Here is an 11401-nt window from a genome sequence, read left to right as displayed (position 1 = left end):
AAGAAAAAACTTGGTAACGCATAACTCTCTCCTTCATTAGCTAATCACCATCCTTAAACACCTTTTATATCATTGATCTCAAGTAATTAAACTTCCGAAAACCATTCATTTCCTCAAAAGTCCAACAAAGTTTCTCGTCCATACAATCATTTGTATTGCCATTATAAAGCAGAAGAATCACTCTCATTCTACATCAAAATCACCATTGCCATCTTCTTCCTCTTAGAGCAATACAAAGTTATAAACACATACATACATTACACATCCATTAAAGATGATATGCGAAGAGGCATATCAGTATCAACAACTCCATGCACAAAATGATCACATGATGACAATGATGATGATGGACTTGAGCCAATCACCACTCTCATCACCCATATTATCAAACAATACTGACAACAATGAGGAAGAGAGGCTAGAGGATGTGAATTTGAGTTGCATGGCATTACAATCTCTCCCAAATCCTTCCCTCAATTTGGGAATTATTTGTAAGCTTGATCTCTCCAACAATCATATCAAGGTTAACACTATCCATACATACATAAACACACATTAACAATCATATTGGCTTCTAATGTTTTTGGGTTTGTTTGTGAATGATAACAGAAAATACCAGAATCTCTAACGGCAAGACTTCTTAACTTGGTAGCATTAGATATACACTCAAACCAGATCAAAGCTCTTCCAAACTCCATTGGCTGTCTCTCTAAGCTCAAGATCCTGAATGTATCCGGCAACTTTCTCGTTTACCTCCCCAAAACTATTCAAAATTGCAGGTACACCCCTCACAAGATTCACATCAAACTCTCATTTCTGAACCAAACCAATCATATGATTCAATCATCGGTCTTCTTTTGTTTTGGATCATTCCAGGTCACTAGAAGAACTAAACGCCAACTTCAACGAGCTCATTAGATTACCAGACTCCATCGGGTTAGAGCTAACCAACCTAAGGAAGCTCTGCGTCAACTCCAACAAGCTCATCACCCTCCCAACCTCCATCACCTACCTCACCTCCCTCCGTGTCCTCGACGCTCGTCTCAACTGCCTCATGATCCTCCCCGAGGACCTCGAGAACCTCATCAACCTCGAGATCCTCAACGTCAGCCAAAACTTCCAGTACCTTACAACACTCCCATCTTCCATCGGCCTTCTCATGAACCTCCTCGAGCTAGACATCAGCTACAACAAGATCACGGTCTTGCCTGAGTCCATCGGATGCATGAGGCGGCTAAAGAAGCTGAGCGCGGAAGGGAACCCGATCGTGTCCCCACCGATAGAGGTCGTGGAGCAGAGCTTGCAGGCGGTGAGGGAGTATCTGAGCCAGAAGATGAATGGTAGGCTGGTGAACGCATCGCCGAAGAAGAAGTCGTGGGGGTTCCGAAAACTGGTGAAGTATGGAACGTTCAATGGAAGATCAAGGGCTTGGACTAGGGAAGAGCGAGAAGGGCTGATAATGCCTGAGTACCGTCCCATTGATATCTTGGCTTCGAATAGGTTCCCTGGTATCTCACCTCGGCGTATCTTCTCTCCAAGAACCTACTTCAGCAGATAAGTATAAAGCATGCAGTAAAGAAAATTTATTCTATCTATCAACCATTTACTTAAAGTCATCAGTAAATGTATATAAACGGCATTCACATTACAAACTTTTCATTGTAAATGATGTAATCAAAATTATACAACTATAACAGTCTCTCCTCACGTATTCACATCCCTTCCTGATACTTTAAAATAGTGAAAGTTCCAAGGTTTGTGCCTTGTAAGAGAAGCAAAAGACGGCCCGTTTCAGGATAACTCATTCCCAAATCAAAAGATCTGTAAGGCTACCAAAAGAACCAATCAACCACATAATACGGTACACTCGATTCAAAGAATCACGCAGCAAATGAGATAATACACAAGAAACAGAGTTCTAGAAAACCCAACATTCACAATCTCTACTTTACTTGTTACCAACACAAGTTTAAACGACGAGATTGATATATCAAACGCAGATGAACATAATTGCCGAGATGCTAACACTCAACACAAGTAGAATCTGGTTTCAAACAAGAAACTTAGATCTCTAAGCATCACTGACGAGATGCTAAAATTCAAAGCTAAAATTCCCATAACCAAACAAGAAACTCAGAACGATCGTTTTCCAACGTAAAAAAACACATCATTTTCCAACGATCGATCATAAAAAGATCTGTAAGGCGACCAAAAGAACTGAGCATTCACATAATATATCACAATAGATTCAAAGAATCAGGCCTCTGAAGTGTTAGCAAATGAGAAGTGAGACAAGAGACAGAGTTCAAGAAAACTGAAGCTATGCACTGGTCCACCAAACCAAACATTCAAAATCTCTACTTTATTTGTTACCAACACAAATTTAAACGATGAGATTGATACAGATGAGTAGAATCTCACTTAACCTTAGAAACACACATAAAGTTTACATTTTTAATCCAAAGTAACGATCTTTAAACTACAGAGAGTGATCTAATGGAGATAACCAGGGATCTTAATCCTGATAAAGAGCATACTCATCACATAACCAATCACAATCGACGACACTCCCGCCGTAGCGTACGAAGCTTTAACACTCTTAGCTCGATTCTTATCCAAGGCCAGATCCAGCATTATGATCCCGACCCCGCCCATCACGAACATGAACCCCGACGAGAGCCCCTCGATTATGTACTGCCCGTTGACCCGACCCGACATGAACACCACGGGGCGGATCGTTCCCGTGACTGGGTCCTGGGTCGATCCGATGCCCGGAGGCTCGACGATCACGTCGTAGATGAACCCGGAGATGACGAGGAAGTAGGTGAGGAGGATTAGGGCGAAGACGGTCATCGGGGATGGGAGTGTGAAGGAAGGGAGCTTGAGGCGGAGACGCGGCGGCCGGAGGAAGGAGAATGGGATGGTGCGGAGGAGGTGGAAGAGAGGGTCGATTGAGGATTCGACGGAGGTTTCTGACATGGCGGATCCGGTGGATGTGGAGTCGGTTCTCGGAGCCATTTACCGTTGGATCTTACTCTAAAGCTATCTCGTGAAGATGAAGAAGAAGAAGAACGGAGAGTGCGCTCTGTTTGGATGCTCGGATAATGTTATCCGTGATCCGGTTTCGTTAAAATAAACGCGAATGTTCTGCTGTTCATTATCTCACTATCGCACGTTGTGTCGTTTTCTTTCGGAAAAAAAAGAATCAAAACGACGCGTAGTTTGCATTTAGATATCAGATCCGACACGAATTTCACGAGAAATGAAATTGCACCGAACTGAACTACTACCCGTCTCCGTCACAAGAGAAGAGAGACTCATAAACATCTCGAGCTTTGCAATCTTCCGATCCACGGAGCTGTGAGAATGGCGTACGTGGACCATGCGTTCTCGATATCGGACGAGGACATGATGATCGAGACGTCATACACCGTGAATAACCGACCGCCGGTTAAGGAGATCGCGCTCGCGGTGGCTCTCCTCGTGTTCGGAGCCTTAGGAATCGTCTCCGGCTTCTTCATGGCGTACAATCGAGTCGGCGGTGATCGAGGCCACGGTTAGCGATTTCGTTACCCCTCTGTATAGCTAGCTGTTCAATGCTTGTTTGGGAGAGTTAATCGATTTTCAGCTAAGACTGGTTTAGGAAGTATTTGGATTCGAGGAATCTATATGATCAGAAGAATCTAGGTGATGAAGATGATAGATAGATTGTAACTGCTCCTTGTTAGCTGCAGATCTACAGTGGATTTGGATGATTACTGAAGCGTTTGTTCAGCTAAGATTTGTTTTAGGTTGATAAATCTATATCAGAATCTAGGTGATGAAGATAATCTATAGCCATTTGATATGATTTCATTCTGAGGATATCTATAGTTTCAGAAGAACTTGTAGATGATTTCATTCTAAAAGCTTCTCTTATGTGCATGATGGGAAGCAAGAAACTTTCTAAATTGAAGTGTTTAATAAAACTCTCTGCAAGGTCATGAATACTCAAAATATGTAAAGGCAAAGTATCTCTGCTCATCATACTAAGCGTGAAATGATTTTTCCTTGTTTGTCATTTATTGCATTAAAAAACTATCATTCTTAGTTTCCTATATTTTGATTTGGGAGATGAGCTCTCAGGTAAATGAATTATTGATTCTCTCTTTGTTTGATGGTGTGAAACCAGGAATTTTCTTCATCGTCCTCGGGTGTCTTCTGTTCATCCCAGGGTTTTACTACACACGGATCGCGTACTATGCTTACAAAGGATACCAAGGCTTCTCCTTCTCTAACATACCCCCAGTTTAGTACTAGTCCGCCTTTTGTATCTCTCCTCCTACGGCTACTATAGAGAGATGTTTTTAACGAAATGGGCTGACTTGTTTTGCTCTCTAGTGTAGTTTTTAGAGGAGAGTCTAAGTGAGTCCATGTTTGATTGTTTGACATATATATATCAATACTATTAAAATAGAAGGATTTTGAAAAAATCTACCTATGAAAATTGTTTGGACCTATTACTTTTAAATTTTTTTGGACTTACCCTGTATATTATAACAATAATTGACAACCTTTTTTACCCTATAGACCCCCGATTATTACTCTAACCATGCAAACTGTATACATTAATATTTATACATAACCACTAAAACAGATTGCTAAACCATCCTACCCAAACAAAATACATTACATGAACCAAAACCAAAGCACAACCTATTATAACTGTTACGTTAACGAAATATTCATTTCCCTCACATACTACCATCGACTACAAAACACGTTACATGTAAGACACTACACTACATAGAAGCTTTATACAAGATTTGAGTGTAAGATTATATGATTCAAACACTAAATTTCATTAGTGAAATAATCTTCAAGATTATATGATTCAAACACTAAATTTCATAATTATGAAAAGCAAAACAAAACCAAACCCGCGCTTTCAAGCACGGATCAAAATCTAATATCTTATTAAAATAGAATTACCTATAGAATTATCCCCTTAGTTTTCAATGTTATTTACGACTACTATGCCACTAAAACTATTAATAATCTTTCCTTTTAACAATCTTGTCTTTTCGGATTAATTAATGCATAATTTCTAACTATAGTTTTGCCAAAAATAACGGAAACAATAACTTCAACGTAACGTGTTGTTAATTTGTTATTAACTAAATTACATAATGAAAATTCTCAGAAAAATAGAATCTATAATATAATCATTGGGTCCTACTTTTTAAAAAAGTGTAAAAAAAGTGTTAAGCCTGTTACTCGAATTTGGGTTATTGAGTTATAAACACCAACATTTATATCAGTAAACTAAAAGATACTTTGTACATTGATGGTTGAAACTAATATATATTTATGAAGGTTGTAAATATTTGCTTCAGTTTTTTCTGTGGACCAGACCTACAAGTATATTATGAGTTTCATTTTTAAATGAGGTTAATCACATTAATCTTCTATTTATCACATTTATTTAGTATAATATTTTTAATTGATTTTATGATTTTTTGTTAAATAATATTATTTGCCGATTGCATGATTCATGAGTTTATTCTCGTCTAACGTGCTAATCATTACATGCATCTTTAAAAGCCGGTTCTTTTGTGAAAGTCGATCGTTTTGAGGTTGCTGGGTGCTCAAGCATGTACAAGAAAATTGATCATCCATTCCTCATTTGTTTCATCTCACCAACTATTATTGATGAAGTCATCACGGGTGTTCCTGAGATCAATCTCCAATCATTATTAGACTGTTTGACAATTTCAAAGTGATTGCGAACACAAACATAGAACTCCCATGTATATTATCATATTGCATCTAGGTTTATAATATGTTTCGTTATCATAACTGATATTTAAATTCGCCGATGTGATTGGGAAAATCTGTTATGTCCAAGGCTCTGACCTCAAAGAAACAACTCGAGTCGTTATCCGTCTCCTCATTGATTCGTAAAAAATAATCAACTTTATATTATTATCTATATTGTGCTAACATCAATAATCAAAAATATTTCATACTCTAATTATGTGGTCGTCTACTTATCCGATATCCGAATTAATAATAATACCTATAACAGCAAGTTATTACATTTATACTTTACGTGACTTATAAAAATCAAATCAGCTATACCAATCCATGATCTAATCTTTCTAAACCAACCAAATCAATAAATTCAAAATCAAAACAGAGTATCTTTTTCGAGTCTATCCAAACCTATAATTAGTTGATGATAAACAAAATATCTTAGTTAACACTTAATCGTTGGTTAGATGTACTTCCAATATTACTTCATTGCGGAATCATAACATTATTACTCCTGAAAACAAAACCCAACTAAAGTCTTATTGCAACATTGATGAATATGTCAAATTTTTATCAACGTAAAGCAACATTAACTATATTGAAAAAACTTCTTGAACGAATGACTCGCTTTTCTTATTACCATGACATCCTATCATGTTTAGGTTGTGTTTAGTTCCAACAGATTTGACAATAAAAAAATAGCGTGCCTGTCAAATGAAAAATTCAATAACATCTTAACAAACTAATCATGTTTTATTTCAATTGAAATCAAATCAAAATATATATTAATGTAAAACAAGACAAAGTTTTTGTGAAATGCAAAAAAAAAAAAATCTAAAAACTAAGAACCAAAAACAAATGTTGAACATCAAAAACCAAAATCTAAAAATTAAAAACCAAAAACCAAAATCTAAAAATCAAAAACTAATGGAAACAATCATCAACTCAGTTTTAATAAAGAAAAAAAAATACTTAATGGTTGTTGGGTTTCCCGAATTTTTTTTTTGTATAAGGTAAATTGAGCTTAGAAATACAATTGGGCCTTCAACATCTTACACTAACCCAAAATATTATTTTCTTTTTTTTTTTGTTTTTTTCTAACCCAAAATATTATTTTCTATACCCAAATTTAAGCTCATTAGAAATATGTAATCATCTATTTTATTAATTGATACTTTAATTGTTTATATTTTTATAATTTTTAATCAAAATGTTTTCTATTGTTCAAAATTTATGAATATCTATTAACAATTTGTTTCTTATAAATGTTATAACTAATTTATAAAAATATGTATATCATGTTAACTAATAGTTATTAATTTTTCATAGTTTCAAATTCAGATTTATGTTTTCTATATATACTATACATACTTCGAATTATATATACATGTCTGATTTTTTAACACCAATAATTTTTTAATATCCACAATAAAATAATTCAACATAGTACGGCTAATTTCAACAAGTGCATCATTCTTAGGGCTGGACAAATTAACCGAACCTGATCCGATAAAAATAAATATGAACTGAACCGAACCTGACATAAATACCAAATGTATTTTGTTTTATTGTATTTTGGGTTATGTATATTATCCAAACCGAACCTGAACCTAAATGGATATCCGATAGAACCCAAAATTTCAAAATCTCAAAAAAGAATTTGTACCAAACATTATCTCAATCCCTAACAAGTATCTAAAATACACTAAAATATTATTGAACCTATAAAATAATTATCTATTACATGAAGGTTTATGGTTAAAGGTGGCGGACTGGCGGTTGAAACTTGAAGGTTTTAGATTTTGGTTTTATTTTCATTGAATAATGTTTCTCATTTCATGAGAACTTGGTTTTCTTTTATGCTTTCAATTATTTTCTTTCTATCAATAACTTGTTTGATTTAGAATGATCACGTTTGATGTTCATTTTTATTTTTGAATCGGTTTTACTTATGTTTTGTTTACAAAATAGGTACAAATCAAGTACTTTAAAACCAAAAACCCGATGGGACCTGAACCCAAAAATATATTGGGTTGTACCTGTTCTTTAAGGATTTACTAACCTCGACCCGAACCGAATAGAACTCGAACCAGTCCCAAACCAAACTTTCATATAACCCGAATGTGGCTGATTTTGATAAACCTGAAAAATTGAAACTTGATTGGAACTCCAAATGCCCAGACCTAATCATTCAGTACAAAAACAATTAAAACAAAAACATAAGTACTTGCGCGATTGCGCGGATCAAGATCTATTGTATCACTTAATTTAGCAAAACACATAGAATTAGTCATTTTTATTAGTTTATAAAATTTGTTCTTTTCAGGTATAGTTTTTCTTTTTTAAATTAAGTTCCGCTTGAATATTATAAATTTTTGTATGGTTTTGAGTTTGGTCCTTCTGGGTCTGGATTAGTTCGGTTCTGATGTATAAAAACCTAAAAATATCTAAATAACAAATGTATGTGAAACGATTTCGGATATTTGTACCAAAATAATCATATTTACCCGATTCGGTCCAAGTCTTTTGAATACAATTAATTATATTACGACCGATCTAAAATATATAACAATATTATGAAAATAAATATCAATGTATAAAATATAAGAACCAATATCCGCACGGATGTGCGGATCAATCTCAAGTTATATTATTCTACTGAGATTTTATAAGTTACCTTTTAAATAATTAAAAAATAAAATATATATTTTTATTGATAAAATCTTCGTTTTCCAATTAAACTATTTTAAGAAAATGTATGAATAATTAATAAACTAGGTTTTTTTTAACGTTGATTCATTATGACAATACGTTTATGAGAAAGATTACATAGACAAATCGACAACCGACAATACTACATGCCTTATGAAGATTTACGTCTAACTGCATCATCTGAGCCGTCCTATGAAGATTCATTCCTGACTAGATTTACTTGTACCATGTTGAAGTTTCCTTATAAATCATTGCTTTTCTCCAAGACTTGAAACTTGGATTTCCTGTAATCTGCAAGAAATTGTATAATCGACTTGGGTGTGTAGAAGCTTTTAAAGCTTAACCAATGGCTACTTTGCTTCCACGATAAACTAGGTTTGGATACAACTTATGAAGAAACACACAAATTCTCCCGAACCATCAAATCCAATAAGGCAATAACAATACCAAAAAGTCTTTTTATATATGCGTTAACTTATGTAAAGAAACGTGTTTATTAACCCTATAATTTTTTTTTATCATATTCCCTCTTCACAGCCTCTATACTGCAACTTCGGCCGATCATGATCTCCGACGAAGTTGAACCAACCAAAAAAAAGAAGACGGTTCCTGAGCCACCGTCGATGTTTTCTTCACTACCGGACGAAATCATAGAAAACATTCTTGCCCGTATCTCGAGATGGAATTACCCATCGCTCTCTCTCGTCTCAAAGAGATTCCACTCTCTCTTATCATCTATGGATATCTACAGGGCGCGATCTCAAATAGGATCCAATGAAACATGCCTCTATATCTGGTTAAAGTTGCCCGGTCACCCATGTGCGAGCTGGTTCTCAGTTCTGTAGTAAAAGAACTAACGCAAAGTTGAACCGTACTGTTTATATTGAATCCTTATTAACTAGGTGGCGTTTTGGAGAATGCATAAAATGATAGTAATAAAACATCTATATTATCTCCTATATATTAATCATGAGGAACCGTTTTCCTCTGTTCGGATCTTTGATTGTCGGAGTCACACTTGGCGTGATGCCCCTAACATGACCGTGGCACGGGAGGATGCGCAGACAGTTTTACTCGATGAGAAGATATATGTGATGGGAGGTTGCGATATTGACAAGTACAATGCCAACTGGATTGAGGTATTTGACGTAAATTAAAACTCAGTCATGGACAGCTTTTCCTGGTCCTGGCGTTGATGAGTTATGCAACCACTTTCGCAAAAGACGTTGCTATAATGTTAACGTGTTCGAAGGGATAATTTACTTACTGGCAGGTGATAAGGAATACACTTACGAGCCGAAAGATGGCACATAGAAACTTGTAAAAGAGATATCGAGTTTCCTATCCGATGATTCCGTTGAGGCTTGGAGTGAGATTGGGAAGGTAATATGTTGTTGCACTCGCTCCGGTTATTTAATGTGGTCTGCCTCTGAGATTGAGGGTAGAGAGTGGAGAGAGATCAAGGGTTTGGAGAAACTACGTGAGCATCCTACAAGATGTTTAGAAAATGGGAGTGACTTTGGACTGGTGGCCAACTTTTACTTACACATCCCAGTTTTAGCCACAAACACAAACGATTCAATGGACGTGAGGTGTGGGGAAAAGTTGAGTGTGTTGATGTCCTTACCTTTCCCGTCAAATCATATGAAAGATTTGGTTGTGTTGTTGCGTCAGTTTGATGTCTCTTAGAGATAGTATGAGTTTTTTTCTTTTGCTTTTGAACATGCTGTTTTGTTCTTTGAGTCTGTCTTCATCCATTTGTTTTCACTTAAGTGAAACCATAAGCTAAATTATATACGCATTAATTAGTATTGGTAGTTTTGTCTGCACAATAGTGTATGGTAATTTATTTTTCAGATGAAACTACGATTATAGTGAATGGAGATTACACAGATGTACCTGACTGTGCTAAGAATGTAACTGAATATGTACTTCGAGTTACGGAAACATTTGTAACGTTATGTCAAATCTGTTTGGTTCAGAATCAAGAGAGACACAAGAACTTTGAAGTCATATAGTGATCTTGCGAGAAGCCGAGGCTTTTTTTCTATAATACTCTTTCGGTTTGGAAAAGATCCACATTTGCGAAAAAAAGTGTTTCGAAAAGATAAAAAAAATGTTCCAAAAAGATAACCAGAGTGTATGCGGTTAAGAAGTGGGATGGGACTGTGGAAGAAGCTAGGTCTGGCGCTGACCGCTCTGTTTAAGCTGAGGAATCAAGGAGTGATTGCGCCGACAGACCGAAACGTGGTTATGAGGACTGCTCATGGGTTGAAGTTTACTCAGTCGAAGATTGATTATCACTCGAATGCTATACCTGACATGGCTTGCATATTCTCGATTCCTCCTGTTGAAGTGAAAGCAGATTTTGGAGCTGTCATGGATGTTCTCAAAAGTTACTTAGGAAGTCAGACACTAAGGTCATAAGAAGAAGAGACAGAGACCGTTTTCTTTTCTTTCTGAAACCGTTTGCTTGTGTACTCTTAAACTGCTTCTCAGTTATGTAGTAAAAGAACTAACGCAAAGTTGAACCCTTATCTCCTATTGTTTACATTGAATCCTTATCAACTAGCTAGGTGGCGTTTTGGAGAATGCAGAAAATGATAGTAATAACTAATAAGATTTTTTTTCCTGTCTTACCTTGTACATAAGACATCTAATCTATTAAAATAGGAGTACAAAATTAGATTATCCCTTAGTTTTCCACTATATTTACAATGGCATGCCACTGAAGTTATTAATTAACCTATCTTTTAGGATTTTTGTCTTTTCTCTTCAATTAATGTATTTCCAAAATCAAATTCTAACTAAAAAATCATGGCAACAATAATTAATAAACCTAACTTTTAATATTTTTTGTCTTTTCCTTTTTATTATACATATGTGTATTTGAAAA

At 35.6% G+C, this 11401-nt stretch overlaps 3 protein-coding genes across 3 annotated transcripts; 2 read left to right on the top strand and 1 right to left on the bottom strand.

Moving 5' to 3' along the window:
* The first annotated feature begins 12 nt into the window (after window positions 1–12).
* On the top strand, window positions 13–1892 carry LOC106441011 (plant intracellular Ras-group-related LRR protein 7). The gene is made up of 3 exons (XM_013882793.3): window positions 13–523; window positions 610–779; window positions 877–1892. The coding sequence occupies exons 1-3, from the start codon at window positions 275–277 to the stop codon at window positions 1556–1558; spliced, it is 1101 nt and encodes a 366-aa protein (XP_013738247.1). The 5' UTR covers window positions 13–274; the 3' UTR covers window positions 1559–1892.
* Window positions 1893–2345: 453 nt separating this feature from the next.
* LOC106441012 (oligosaccharyltransferase complex subunit ostc-like) lies at window positions 2346–3098 on the bottom strand. The gene has a single exon (XM_048764594.1). It carries the CDS (start codon window positions 3016–3018, stop codon window positions 2494–2496), a length of 525 nt encoding a protein of 174 aa, XP_048620551.1. The 5' UTR covers window positions 3019–3098; the 3' UTR covers window positions 2346–2493.
* Window positions 3099–3293: 195 nt separating this feature from the next.
* On the top strand, window positions 3294–4502 carry LOC106444719 (transmembrane protein 230-like). The gene is made up of 2 exons (XM_013886166.3): window positions 3294–3556; window positions 4172–4502. The coding sequence occupies exons 1-2, from the start codon at window positions 3367–3369 to the stop codon at window positions 4291–4293; spliced, it is 312 nt and encodes a 103-aa protein (XP_013741620.1). The 5' UTR covers window positions 3294–3366; the 3' UTR covers window positions 4294–4502.
* Window positions 4503–11401: the final 6899 nt, after the last annotated feature.

Source organism: Brassica napus, chromosome A3, assembly GCF_020379485.1.
Source record: "Brassica napus cultivar Da-Ae chromosome A3, Da-Ae, whole genome shotgun sequence".
In the NCBI taxonomy this organism is placed as follows: domain Eukaryota; kingdom Viridiplantae; phylum Streptophyta; class Magnoliopsida; order Brassicales; family Brassicaceae; genus Brassica; species Brassica napus.
The sequence above is the reverse complement of the archived record's forward strand: the minus strand, read 5'-3'. Positions and strand labels throughout refer to the sequence as shown.

What these genes read in the sequence shown, in the direction of transcription:
- LOC106441011 (XM_013882793.3), top strand. Translation starts at nt 275, where the DNA reads ATGATATGCGAAGAGGCATATCAGTATCAACAACTCCATGCACAAAAT. An exon ending in TCTCCAACAATCATATCAAG is followed by an intron (nt 524 to 609) that starts GTTAACACTATC and finishes GAATGATAACAG; the next exon opens with AAAATACCAGAATCTCTAAC. An exon ending in AAAACTATTCAAAATTGCAG is followed by an intron (nt 780 to 876) that starts GTACACCCCTCA and finishes GGATCATTCCAG; the next exon opens with GTCACTAGAAGAACTAAACG.
- LOC106441012 (XM_048764594.1), bottom strand. Translation starts at nt 3,018, where the DNA reads ATGGCTCCGAGAACCGACTCCACATCCACCGGATCCGCCATGTCAGAA.
- LOC106444719 (XM_013886166.3), top strand. Translation starts at nt 3,367, where the DNA reads ATGGCGTACGTGGACCATGCGTTCTCGATATCGGACGAGGACATGATG. An exon ending in CGGCGGTGATCGAGGCCACG is followed by an intron (nt 3,557 to 4,171) that starts GTTAGCGATTTC and finishes GTGTGAAACCAG; the next exon opens with GAATTTTCTTCATCGTCCTC.